The sequence below is a fragment of the Python bivittatus genome, unplaced genomic scaffold (genome assembly GCF_059951505.1).
Source record: "Python bivittatus isolate LINGU-HERP-01145 unplaced genomic scaffold, Pbiv_v1 ctg000850_np1212, whole genome shotgun sequence".
NCBI lineage: Eukaryota > Metazoa > Chordata > Lepidosauria > Squamata > Pythonidae > Python > Python bivittatus.
In genome coordinates, this window is record NW_028277112.1 from 33,718,236 (window position 1) to 33,732,591 (window position 14,356).

The 14,356-nt window shown below is 37.0% G+C and overlaps 2 protein-coding genes across 12 annotated transcripts in view; one reads left to right on the forward strand and one right to left on the reverse strand.

Annotated features, from left to right (window-relative positions):
* The window catches only part of FANCC (FA complementation group C), an 85,272-nt gene extending 83,025 nt beyond the window's left edge, over nucleotides 1-2,247 (forward strand). For 2 of the 5 annotated variants that reach the window (XM_088129870.1, XM_088129871.1), the window contains one exon: nucleotides 298-807. In XM_088129870.1, the coding sequence (XP_087985996.1) occupies nucleotides 298-441 (144 nt within the window). In that variant the 3' untranslated portion in view covers nucleotides 442-807. Of the gene's footprint in view, nucleotides 1-297; nucleotides 808-926; nucleotides 1,127-1,849 lie in introns of those variants that run through there. The other 3 variants (XR_015793698.1, XM_088129873.1, XM_088129869.1) reach the window with 3 other exon arrangements.
* Nucleotides 1-14,356, reverse strand: part of AOPEP (aminopeptidase O (putative)) — a 213,431-nt gene that overhangs the window by 16,024 nt on the left and 183,051 nt on the right. For 3 of the 7 annotated variants that reach the window (XR_015793697.1, XR_015793696.1, XR_015793695.1), the window contains exons 16-17: nucleotides 10,258-10,344; nucleotides 3,425-3,519 (exon numbers count right to left, since the gene is read on the reverse strand). Coding sequence is in view for 4 of the 7 variants with exons in the window: in XM_088129866.1 (XP_087985992.1) it covers nucleotides 4,639-4,656; nucleotides 7,395-7,538; nucleotides 10,258-10,344 (249 nt within the window). In the remaining 3 variants the exon portion in view is untranslated. Of the gene's footprint in view, nucleotides 1-2,883; nucleotides 3,520-4,091; nucleotides 4,657-7,394; nucleotides 7,539-10,257; nucleotides 10,345-14,356 lie in introns of those variants that run through there. The other 4 variants (XM_088129866.1, XM_025168583.2, XM_088129867.1 and 1 more) reach the window with 3 other exon arrangements.

Sequence of the window (14,356 nt, forward strand, 5' to 3'; positions counted from 1 at the left end):
GCCGGGTAATGAAACATTTGCAGGAAAAGGACCAAGCTCAGAGAACCCCAAGGACTCCACAATTCAACCCTGAGCTACACATATTTGCCTCCATTGGCTTTAGAAATCATTAATACGCTTTCCCATTTTTTGGTCCTTTTTGGAGTGGATGAGCTCTTAGAATGTTTTGCTTTCTCTTATGGTTGGTAAGAATATCTGTGAACTATCTAGCATGCTAGAGAACAGCAAATTATTTGCCTATGGAATAAAGTAATAACATTTTAATCTTTGTTGTATTTTTTCCCCAACTTCTTTCAGTTTATAGCTGGAGGCTGTGAAATCCCAGAAGTAACTGGACTTCTTACCCATATCTCAAATACAGCTAGCCAACTTGGAGTGAAATACCAATGCTCTGTAAAGCTAGCAAATGATTTGCTCCAGGAATTCCAATGTGGAGTTTAGTACTTATTCAGAACTGTGGAGTGGAAGGAGAGAAGGCAGCTGTTTTCAATGGGCATTTTCTGAAAGAGTCGGGAAGAGAAATCTGTTATTTGCAATCTACATATTATTGACTTTCATCTGATTTTTCTGCATTTGCAGAAGTATCTTGTTCAAGTTTATTCAGAGGTGCATTGTAAAGCTAAAAACAAAATGTAAGTGTGCCAAAGATATATAATCTATATAATTTAATGCAAATAAACTTAATCTTTGAGCATTGATGGAGTTCTTTCTTTACTTTGTGAGAGAATGTTTAAAAAGTAGCATGCTTTATTGATGCTATCATTTACAATCCAATCAAACAGCTTATTTCTGCTATACCACTTTGTGGCATCTAAGCCCCATTACAAGCACATGATTATTAGTGATTCCTTTTGAAGTAAGTGTTTCCATTAGATCAGTGACCAAACACCTACTTGTGTTTCTTCTAACTTGTTTTTCTTCAACAGGAAGCAAATATCATATTTTGCTAAAGTGGCATTACTCAGCAAATGTATTTTCCTTTCCTGGGGCTACATGGACCACAGACCTTTCTTGAGCTGCAGAACTCCTTTGAACACTGCCAAGGAAAGACTTGAGCAATTTAAAAATTGATTTTTTAAAAAATTCCTCCTTCATAGTGGACCTCTCTCACAGGCTGCTATTAAAGGTTTGTATACTTATATGGATAAAAAGTCATGATGTCTCCCAATTTGCAACTTAAGAATCTCATCTCAATCTCATAAATAGAAATTTTGTTTGGAAACCTCTCATTTTTTTGTAATGTACAAGAGGAGCATATTTCCTGGAAACTATGCATTTGGATTTTTAAGTTTCCTTTGAAGGCTTTCGTTGAAGTCTCCTACATAGGAATAATGGAATTCTTATGTCAACATGTTTTTTGAGGGGTGGGTTGAGTTCCAAAAACAAGCAGGAGAAAAAGTGTGTCCACAGACATTAGACATGATACATGGTTAACATGAGCTATATCAGGATTTGGTTACTGAGCTGTTGTATACAAACTGGCCATTCTGCCCTTTGCACTATGTAATTGGTGCCTGAATTTAAAAAATGATAGGAGTGTGATGTTCTGGATCTCTAATTTGCATAAAGCCTTAAAGTTGTTCTGTGTTCTGGCAATTAGCCCTTTAAACCTAGGAAAAGTTTCTCAGACTGATCATTGCTATGTGAAATGCAGGGCTTTCTCTTTGCCTCTCAGGCTACGTAACATCTTTGCCAAATTAGGAGCTGCTCCTCCCACTCCTGCAAACAAATTAAGTGACTTGTAGAATTGCATGCATTCAGCATGTTAGTGTATTCCAACATCATCTTCTGGGGAGCTCATTCATTTCAAAGTACTGATTATAGCAATCTTTTTTTCCTTCCATTTTAGAAAATATTATTTCTTGCAACTACACCTGTGGAGCCTGGACTGAAGGTGCATTTTTTGATTGCAGCGTTAGGTTAGAAAAACAGCCTATTAGCAGGTACCTCAGGTGCTCCTAATTCAGAGTCACATCAACATGGCGCCGTTTAAATCCGATCAAGCTGCTTAATGCCTGAAAGTTTGACTGCTCCCTCCTTTTTTTAATTTTAAGAGACATGCTCATAGTTGCAATTTTAAATGCTATCTTAACATTGATTCTGGGAATTTGCACTGGGGTGGTCCATTTAAGACCAAATGCCAGAAAAGTTTCCCTTGCTTTTTCTGGCTGTGTTCCTTCAACCAACTGTCTGAGTCTCTAAAAGGTGTTAAAAGCCCTTCAGCTGCTTTCTGAAGGGCTTAAGTGTACTCTGACTGACTAGATCCTTTTAATGGCCACTTTTGTACAGACACCATAGCTGTGACTGAAGTCTTCCATCCCTGTTGCCATCCTGCCGACCCACAAGCAACCTAACCAATCTTGGATTGCTTTCACTTGGCAAGCAGCAATCTCAGTAGTTGATTTCTTCCTAAACAATCGTTTTGTTTTAAGCAATAATAAAGCATTGAAAGAAGAAATCATTCACAGAACTGCTAAAGGTTTGGCGTTTATCCTATCCACATTAAGCCTCTCTTTTGTTTTTAATCATATTTCTGTTTAACTGGCTAATGAAAAAATAATAACCAGGCTCAAATCATCCTACTTTGGCTATATTATGTGAAGGCCTAGCTCCCTGGAGAAGGCTTTAATGCTGGGAAAGGTGGAAAGAAAGAGAAGAGGACAACCAGCAGCAAGGTGGATGGACTCAGTTACAGTGGCGATGGGTACATCTGTTAGAAAGTCTGAAGCACCAGATTAAGGGCAGTCTGTCATGGAGAAAATCTATATATGTGGTCTCCAAGAGTCGATGCCAACTTGACAGCCATAATGAATCCATCAGACCGCTTTGGGCTCCTTTTGGGAGGAAGAATACTATAGAAATGAAATCAGCTTCATCATCATAGCATTAGGAGAATGGGCGAAAAACTATGTCTGCACTCTTGTATGTTCCTACATTATTCTTTGGAATAAGAATGTGGGCGGGCATTGTCACACATTTTTCATGTATTAGGTCAGATAGCACAGGTCCACACTCAAAAGCATTAAACACCATCTGTACTTTTAATTATATATTCTTCATACATTATATGAAGGTAGACTATATAGTCTTATGTCAAACAAAAGCCATCATAATGAGTTCTTATCCAGAACACAAAATGCAATATATGTAAAGGAATTAAAATACCAAGCAAAGGAAGGAGATGTCATTGGCATTCAAGTTCTCTGTTCTAAGCTTAGATCCATTAATTGATCCTAAGCGTGAAATAATTGCTACTTTGTACTCAAAACTATGCTTGTCTGATGGTCTTTGACATTAAAGGGAATTAATTAGCAACATCCAGACAGGACAACAGAGGTTTTTTTTTTTTTAAACGGGTGTAGTGAGGGAAGTGGAGGCACATTTAAGAAAAATGCTTGAATGTAAAATGTACTCTGACATTTACCAAATGTTGAATATTTCTTCTGGATGTGGAATATTCTCTTCTTAGACTTAATGGGTTGTTCTTGTTCATCCAGAGTCTTTATGGAGTTGGACAGCCTTTTAAATTTGACAAACAATCAAATTAATATAGTTTACATCACAAGGCAATAGCTGTTTCCTCTGCAGTGTTTTACTTTCTGAATTCCCTTACTCAGCCCCTGTATCTTTCACAATGGCATAGCAAAATGATGAGATGCTCTTCCTTCATTATCCTTTGCAAAAGGCTGTGAAATAGAGCACAACTTCTTTCAAGAATAGTTTGGATCCTTTCTTGAATACATCAAAAGATCTACATTAAGAGCCACTGCTGTAGCTCAGCAGGGGGCCAGGCAGGCTCCAGATGTCTGCAGAGCTGAACCTAGGACTGCTAACAGTTTAATTCAGCTAATTAAAATTTAGAAGCATTATTTTGGTTTGAGAGGCAAAAGGAGGGTGAAGAGAGTACCTCTGGCTGGGTACGTGCATGAGTAATTGAGTGTCTCTCCCAACATAGCTAACAAGGGCATGGCTGCAGATTTTTAACTCATTAGTACATCCGCTGACATCTGGAGACAAATATACACATGCGTGCGCGCACACAGACACAGAGTTAACATAATGTCTCATGCAATAAAAACGATCAAGTCACAATGTTTATAAAATCAGTTTATTTCTAAGACATGTTTTACAAAGTAGGGACTGGTACCAATTCAAAGATTATTGAGATTGCATCATATTTCTTTGAATGAAACTATACTGGTCAGCATTAGGCATAGGAGAGAGCAATATTTCACCCTGGTATTGCTTATGGTTAATGTTATGCTCATAGTGCGACTGAGTTAGGGCCTTGAACAACAAGAAAAAAAATCACTGTAATCTTCATTTTATTTTAATTAAGCAAAACACACTGGGTTCAGTTTAAATTAGCATATAATGCTCACTTAACTGAAAGGTTTAGCTCACTGTATATTTCTTTTCTTTTTGGCCTTGGCTTCATAATCATAATTGTATCTTATTGTGTGGTTTGCATGAGGGGGATGAAGGACTTTTTCCTCCTGGCTTCTGTCACCCTCTAGAAAGAGAAGCACTCTGCATAAAATGTTTTTCAGCTGATTGTTTTAGCAGTCACATAATCCTCCCTTTGATGTCCAGAATCAAAGAAATCCTAATACCACCAGCATTTGGTAGCAGATATAGTTAAAGTCTCTGCCTTTCCTGCAAGGGAAACAGTGGTAAAACTTATTACTCTATTGCAATGAAACAATACTTTAAAAAAAGAATGCATACAATATGTTAGTCCTAAGTGGGATGACTATTCTTTACAGTCCTACTTCTTAAGATGGCGTCTCTGTCACCCTATTTTGTTCTTGAATGCATGCAGTGGGAAAGAATGGCAGCATCTGTAACTTGATGTCATGCGACTATCAGGTTTCCTGTCAGCTTCTGTGCAATTTGAGAAGGCAGCAGGCTGTGGTGTTCCATAACACAAAGGAAGAGTCACACCAGAATGGTGTAAGGAAGTTTTAACTATGCAGCTATCACAGTTGTTTCCTTACAATATATATCCTGGACACAACAACAAAAAAGTTCATAACTATCCTTTCCGAAAACAGTGGCAGAATGAAGCAGTCAAGAGATTACTCATTGTGTTTTCTACAGGACTGTGGCTGTGTAGCCCACATAAAGATTTGTGCTTCCCATCAAAGTATCAGTCTGTTCTAGCTTTGAAATAAACATTAGTTTTCATCGACATCTGTGTACTCAGAAAAGGATTTTTTAAAATTTTTTTATTTTTTATTTTTTGCTTTAGGGCTCGACTCCTGTTCCTGCTGAACTGAGCCAGTATGTAAAATCAGAACTGATATCAGCTCAGTAGGCACCGGAGGACGGGTCCATCAACAGCCTGGAACAGCAAGTGCTGCACGGGGCAGCTCCCATACCAACAAAAAGAAAAGAGCATTTATTAAAAACGGCCGGAATTACTCTGTTAACTTGCAGCTTGGATGCTTAAATGTTGATTCCCTTTAAAAGATAAATGTACAAAATGCTACTGCGGTTGACACAGGTTCTCGGGCTGACACACTGCATTAGTATCTAACTGCTATGAAAACCAATATAACACACTTCCTTTATAACTGTTGGTTACTTCTATACTGTAACTAAACCTGGATTTTTTCCCATACAGGTTCTTTTCATTCTTGATGGAAGGCAGCATGCAGAGCTTGGGACTTTGGGTGGCATCTTCATTGTTTATAACCTGCAAACTAGATTCCGTGAAAATATTTGCTATGATAAAATCACTGCAGGAGCAATCAGACTCTGAAATTTTAGGAAAGGTTTCCATCTCAACTTCTCTTCAGGTGCAGAACTTAGCCACTGTGAACAAAGAGGAAATCAATCACTGTTCACCAATCAGCTAAGCTCTGCACCTCACTAGAGAGGTCTTCATCTGAACATAGCTTAAAGAGCAGCTGAAGTCCTTCAGTAGCTTGTCTGTACATTCTAAGGGTAGCAGGTTCCAAGAAGAGACCATCATTATGAATTAAGCCATAGAAGGTAATGTCATGGTTATGTGGTAATCCCTGGCAATGTGATTTTAATCTTAAATCACAAATCAGCATGCCAGGAACCCAAACAACCAAAACAGGAATGAAATCTGTACAAACTGTCAGCTGTAATAATAATTTTGTCCAGAGAACTGGAGACTTAAAAAAACACAGCTTTTACATTTATTTCATTTACATGTTAGAATATACTAGATCAGCTATAGATTAGCTCTAGAAACAATTAGAATGGTATACAAGTGAATTAACCATCTTGAATGAAGATTATTGAATTATTCTAAAACCATATGAGAGCTCACTTAGACACACAGTGAACCATTTAAAATTTTATATTCCCTTTTGAAGAAAGTAAAACCAAAGACGCTACCGAAGTATTAAATTGCAAGATGCCATGTCAGTTCCTTTCATTCTACATGAAATAAGATGCTCAACGGTTACAGAATTACAAACCAAGTCACAGAATTGATGACACCCTTGTCTCCTGAAGGAGATTTACACAGGCAATTTCATAATCCTGGCCATTCCATTTGGCATACATTAAAATTCCATACCTGAGACAACTCCAACCTGCACCTACAGAATGCAGGCCATTTCAATTACTCCATACACGCATTATAAAATCACATCCCAGAAGTCAAAGAGATGTGGAAAGTATTTTATAGTTAAATTTGTCTTATGACAGTACCAAAGTTGTTCATTATATATTTGTTAAGTATTGGGAACTGATTTTTGATATTCAAAACGTTGCTTTTTTCCTAAGATGCCCCTACCCCGTCAAAGTTGGCATTGGAACTGTTATACTTCATGTTTTACAAAGTTAAAAAGGATGCAGTAAAAAGTTGGCATATTCTGTGCTGAAAAAAATTCAAAAAATGCATATACCTGCAGAGACACATGCATTTCAAGAGGTTTTGCTTTGTTTTGTTTTTAGTTGAATAGACTCTCTAGCAAAGATTCTAGCAACTATGAGGAAAGAACTAGATCGCTTGTAAATGATCCCAGTCCACGTTGAAGCTTTCTATATAATCTTACGTATCTTCCATATGACTTGTTGCTGCATCCTCTTACAAAGACCTAAGAGATAGATAATTGGAACTGTCTTTTTTCTTGAAAAGACCATTGGTCAATTCAGGCAAACAAACAAACAAGCACACTTGCTCACTGATAAAGATAATTTGAAGAAGTTTTTTTTTCTTTTCCAATACTATAGCAACTACATCAAAAACCTTTTTACCCATTCATGGTTATTCCGCTGTTTCCTTTAAATGATTTGATACAATAGATCTGATAACATCAATTTGTTCTTTTCATTCATTCATAAGCTTTTGTGGGACTGTTGCTGTTCCTTTAAAAGCAGCCAGCTAAGTTATCTGAAAAAAAAAAAATCACCTTGGCAAATAACATTTCTGCTACTACTTTAGCTGAGGATGCATCCATGTGGTCACGGATTACAGCAAAAGTTTTATATGCAATTTCTTGTTGTTTTGCATCCTCATTCAACATTAATTCTCCATAGAGGTAGACACCCATTGCCTGTAAGAGGAAGAAAGTCATCCTATAGCATATATTAATTTGGTGATACTTTCAAAATAACAGTTATAACACCTTTGTAATTTTAAAAAGACACCTTCTTTCCTATCATTAAAATTATTTGTAAGACTTTAGCACAATACAGCCAAAACCTGTCATTTCTTCCACAACACAAGCAAAACTGAAATGTAACGATCTCTAAGCAGAACCCAAGTAAGCAAGTGGGTTTCTGCTTGAACAATGGACATTTACTTCCTCACTGAAACCATTCCCTCTCTGAATATGACCTGGAGGTTCCACAAGCAGCTGCATGAGCAGGACCAGCCAATTTAGTATGTGATGTTATTTCACAAGAGAAAGTTCCAAACTATTCCAAGGTATTGTGACATTTCAAAAGTATGTCCCCAAACCAAGTGATAAGACAACAAGATATTTAATAACCTTTCATAAGAACCCTCATATATAATATATGGGTGAAATCTTAATTGGCTGGAATCATTCCTTGAAAAAATTCTGGGGACACAGCATTTACTAAAAGGTACAGCTTGATGTGGAAGAGAACAAAATGCAATGTATTAAACAGATAGGAAACAAAAATTAATTTATCTCAATGCGAGAGAAACAGAGGCAATTTGGTCCCAGTGAAGGCAATGGGAATTTAAGTCAGTTATAACCAGTTAATTTTACAGGTTTCAGCAGGATTTAACTGTGATAGCATTCAACTAGATTAGGGTTCTTCAGAATACTGGGTGGGCTTCTTTCACCCAGACTCAGGAGAAAAGATTCTGATATCTGAACCACTGAGAAGACATCCCGCTTTTTACGGAAAGACGATTTCCAAAGTTGGAAATGCTCAAATTAGACCACAGAAGGAACACACAAGTTTTGCTCACTGTTTTCTCATTTGTAACTAAAGCAGCACTTGAGGGGGAGGTCTGCGTGTTTTCCTCGGTGCCAACAGTAGCATGAAGAAAACTCCTAATCCTCTCTTCTACACAGTGCAGACTCACCTGCTTCTCTTCCTCCCTCCCCATAACCGTTTTTAAAAAGTACACAAGAGCCACAGTTCTATATTATTTTGAACTGGATCCTAAGAAAATGAGGGATTGGGGAAAACAAAGAGTAAAGTATGAAAATATAGACTAAAACAATGAAAATGAAGACAGTTTTGGAGACAAAAAGCAATGGATAGTTACAGAACTCACAATCATAAGTACTTAACAATTATGACAGACAGTAATGGATAATAGTTTACTAATTATAACCTTGAGAGCTACACATGAAACCAGGCTATATGAAAATACTTTCTACTGACTTGAACTTTAATATCTTATAGGTTCTCAAGAGTCTTCTCCAAATGAAAGGGGATAGTTTACCAAGGGGAGTTTTTTCTCAGGAGAGAGAACCTAGCTGGGAAATACTCTTCCAAGTTAAATTTGTCTTTCATTTTCCATAATGCCAGACTTTTAAAAACCTGTGATTGTGGGTGTACTTTGTACACTTAGACAACCTACACTGTTTTTTAAAACTATTTTTATCCTCTTTCCGCTAGAAACAATATGCTTTCTTTTGCACAATAAGGAGAAGGCCTTTGTATTATTTTCAGCCCCAAAGAAGCCCAGTTTCACCTTAAATCAAGAATACAGGAGTTTCAGAAACTAAAAGTATACATTAGCAAAATCTTTTTCACAGCTAGGTAGGAAGAAAGAAGAAAGAGAAATGGGTGAGCCTAATCCTTCCTGTCATGCACCCATTGCTAAACCACACAAACTTTTTTCATGGAAGGGAACTCTGCATTATAAATAGAAATAAGCCAGCATATAGGATTTAAATTGAATGGACATTATCAACTCTATAGTAGGATTCTAAGAATCTACCACTTACTGCCAAAATGAATCGTGAAGTCCACCACTGAGAATTCCCATTCCGATTTGATTATTTCACCATCATTTTCCATAGCTCAAACATCCAAGTTTAGTCTATACTGGAAATTCTGTTATCTTAAATGCTAACTGGTCATATTTGCATTTGGTTCAGACTTTTGAAGAACTAAGTCATATTTCAAGACAGGCACATAAAGAAACTGGTTTGATTTCAAATGTTATCATTCCAGAGTTTGCATAACTTTCTTCCAGAAGATTCATAAAAACACAACGATGGATAGGCTTTCTTAGCATAAAGCAGAACAAAATAAATCTCCACACACATTTTTAAAATACACAACTGTTTATCTTGCACTTTAATACTTGTGGTGAATACTTAAAGCTACTGTAGAGTTTATAGCAATTGATTAATGCCTCTGACAATCCTGGTAAGTGGTCTAATTATGTGAAAAATATAATATCAGAAGTGCTGATTCTGCCCTTTGTTTTAATTTGTATTTCTCTCTATAATATTAAGATCCCTCCTCCAGTGGGCACCACTGACAGAATAAAAGCTGAAGAAAATTCAACAGGGGCTAGCAGGAGCTTTCCGAAGCTGAATCTCCAATCTGAGGCTGGATTTCTCCACCCCCAGAACAAGAGATCCAATCTCTGTCAAGCTCCTAGGATGCAATCTCGGGGCCACAATAGTGTTCCCTTAGTCATACTATTAGCACAAGTTTGAATGGAGAGCAGGGTTTATATTGGTGGAAGCTTTTTCAGGATCATTTCAAATGTATCTATACTGTGTATTTGTGTAGCATTTGGCAATACAGAATGTGTGCATAAACAGTACTGACCTGGTCTTCCTTGAGGAATTTCTCAACATCAGCATACCCTGCCATGTATTTGTGTTTAATAATAATCTCACACCATCGATGCCGAACCTTTAGTAAGAGAAAAAAAAAATAGGAAAATTATTTAAGCATTCATTAAAATGTTGCTAAGTGACATTTAAATTATTTCAAAGTATTCAAATGTATACTTTCTAGTAAACATTTTAAAGAATTTTGATCTTGAGTAAGTGTTTTTTTAAAAAAAGGCAACCCCCCCCAAAAAACTCCACCCACCACATTTAAATTTTTAAAAGTAGAATTTGTGGAAAGAAGATATACGCTGGTGGCTTTTCGTGCCACTGAGAATGACAAAGAAAACCAAGAGATCTCTGTCCAGGCTTTGTTTAGCATTATATCTAAATTGGGATACTTGCCTTAAAAGGATGGAAGGAATGGATATAATCCCCAAAACTTGTGGGGAGTTGTGGCACAGAACTGTTTTCTCATACATCCAGCTTGGGAACTGCTTTCCCATGCTGCAGGCAAGAGTGTGTGTGAACATGCAGATTAGTGGACCCAACCACATGGATCTCTCCATGAAACAATTGTCCCCTCTCTCCCAGGGATTACATTCAACTGACTGTAGCACTTATATTCACCCGCCCCGCCCTGTCCCACACACACACCCCTACACACAGTTCAAAAGTCCTGAGTTATACAGAGACAATGACCCTCTTTTTTAACTAGGGTCATCTTCCATCACTCTCCCAAAGATAGAAGTTGAGACAGAAAGTTGTTGAACAGTCTGAAGAAACAAGGCAGGAAAGTGCTGCGGTTGTCCTCAATGCATGCCCAGAAGTTCTTTTCCAAGCAGCAGAAACTGTTCTATCTTTTTCAAAGCTCTAAGAAGCTTTTGGGCCTCCACAGGGAAAACCCACAGATGGAATTATTCCAAACCATAGTGAAAACTCAGCAGTTTTTATTCTGTTATAAGAATTTGGTAAGCCAAGATTTTACTATCATTTCCATCATCTTCTCAGGTACAATGAACTACCTCCTTCAGCACAGTTTTTTACTTATTGAGCAAATACGGAAGAAAAAGCATATATTTTGCCAAGTTGCTGATGTCAAGAGAGGTTGTTATCAACTACCCTCCCACCCCACCCCACCCCACCCTGGGGCTTCCTCTCCCTATTCTATGGCCACAGAAGGAATAGAAATGTAAAGGGCCACCATACTGCACAACTGATTGATAACATATCATGTTTCAATAGCAAATTAACAAGTAGCTACAAAAGATAAAACACTAACAATTTGGTAGGATGCAATGAAATGGGCAGACAGTTTCCATTTATTTGTTTGTAGGTTATTTATTTAGGCAGGCTCTATATAGGAATTAGGATTAAATAATACATCAAACCAAAAATGCAATATTTTTGCTGCTTTGCTGCTTATTCTTAGCCATTGTCGCAATATAAGCAGTGGAGGAATAAAATGAGAACTGGTTCATTTTGCTGACTAACCAACCATCTTTCCACATGGCACAGCTCAAAGCAGATCAACAACCTCGGCACCTTTCCTTGCTGCACCTGCCAGAATCGGTGCCAGAGTTCTTTCATGCTTCCCATTTCTCAAATTAACAACTTGTAAACATGCCCAATTTGGACTTGAGTGTTGGCTGTTCCAGAGGAATTTGCCAAAGTGGAGAAAACGGTTGGTTTCTTATTTCCAGAAGTGGTTCAGAGTTTGGGTTTTGACTGTGTATATAGACGTTACAGCATGTCTGTGGCTGCAACTTCAAGCACAATTATCTGATAATAAGCCACCCAAGCACAATGGGTTATAATCAAACAAACTGAACTTCGGTTTATAATTTGGTTTGGCAAACAGTTCAGATATAATGTGTATTATGGGGTATCAAACTAGGTCATTATCCATTTAGACAAACATGTGAAGGAAGGAGCAAGTCCATAAGAACTTTTTCCTAATTCTCCATAACTGGCCTGGAGGATGGGAAAAAAAAATAACTAGTTCAGAATATATTCAATGCTCTTTATGAGTTATACATACAGTAAGTTCATGTGTTTGTTTAGGATGAAATGACAGCATTTAATTAATCTTCCACTTGGAAAAAAATGTCATATATTTATTGTAATGAACCAGCAAAATTAGTATTTGCCTACTTTGATAATTCCTCCTTAAAGTAATTACACCAACAAACATTTTCATTTATAAGCTTGAGAATGCACAAGCAAGAAAATATGAGAAGAAAACTCAGTGACTTGCAAATATGATCTAAAAGGCAAGTAATTCAAAACATATGCTTTATTAAAAACAAATACTATTTCTTTGGTCTTTAGAAAGAGTCCACCAACTTCAGGGAGTTAATAGCTGGTTTTAATTTGAAAGATGTCAGAAAAAAACAATTTTGAATTGTAAATTATTTCTCATTATAATACAAAAGAAACAAAAGATCCTATACAATATATTATTATAACTTCAGAGGCTTTCAGATCCTTATAGCTTCATACATTTATTCAAAACAGAATAAAAATCAGCTGCCAAGAACAGACTCATTCACATATTCAAACTGCGTATACTTCCAGCTATCTCTAGGTAAGGAAATTGTACACAGAAAAAAAAATGTACTGACACACTTTTGCTGCTCGTTCCATTCCTGCAGTATCAAAACAAAAACCAAAACCTCACAATTACAGAAATTACTTCTTATGACAAACATGATAAACCTTGATGTTATTAGGAGGGATCTTAAGGAAGTTATAACCACTCTTGATATCTGCAAGGATGAAGAGTAGTTTATTTAATAAACATTAAGCAATTTGCAAAGTAAACAGTATTACTTCTGCTTAAAATGAAAGAGCTAAAGAAATGATTAGAGACATTAACATTTAGATCAAAGATGAAGTTATCCTGTAATTAAGAATTCACATAATAATAGTTTCCAGACTATCAGATGCACAGTAATACCACTACCGCTAAAATAGCCCTGAAGTCAACTACCATAACCAGCTGTATTCACTGAAACACATCCACATGCTACAGAACACATGTTGCAGAGTTAGCTTCATCTGCTTCCCATCTTGCACACTGCTCAAAATAACATATATTGTTCCTCCACATAAACATGTTAACCACTGAAAAAGTGGTTGGTTTGAGCCCATAGAGATGATCCCATGTTCAACCCCAAGATTTTCAGCTAAGAAGATCTCACTTCTAGAAATAACATCAATCTGAACCCAGAACCCTCAGAATACTCTGAGTCAAGAGAGCACTGTAACATATCAAAGGCAACTACATTATTTGATACAGAAGTAACTAGGAGTGCAGCATTTTGGATTCAAAGGGAAAAGGTGGTTCAAAACACATGGGGAGCTTCATGTAGCACCTGGGATCAACTCCTTAAAGCAACTGTTTTCTTACTCAAGAATCACAGGTCTGCCATCTGCAGCTGCAATGTAATCCTGAGTAAAAGCATCTTTGGTTTAAAGAGTTGCCTACATATCCTTGTGCATTCCTATGTGCTATCTGAAACACTGTTTTTCCTTTGAAACTAAACTGCTGCATATCCATGAACTGCTACAACTTTTGAGGGGAAATATTATATTGTCATCACTTTTCTAAATCAGCGTTCTCCTCTGGCTTAGCTGTAATTTAAGACTGTTCATATGCGCATGATCAACAGAAAGAGGGAGAGAGAAATACGTGTTCTCCACAATTAGTGATCACACTGTAAAAATAATCAAATCCCAACACAGCATCATGTAGTCAGATTTGACCGTATGGTAATATCTGTAAAGGCAAGCAAAACCTACTTTGAAGGTAGCTGGGACAGAAAGAGGAATACAATTGGTCCATTCTGCTTGTATCCATTGGAAACAATTGCTAAGTAATGAAACCTTTCCCCTTTCCAGATTGAAATCCTTGTACTTATACGTTTAATAATTGCAGTTAAATACAGGTAGGAATCCTCATTAGGATATACAGCTCACCCCCATCCAACTAATCAGCTATATCCAGTTGCATCTGGTGAGCCATCGCTGGCCTGGATTCCTTTGCCCTACGTAATCCGTCTTTTGGGAAGAATTTGTATATCCTTATAATG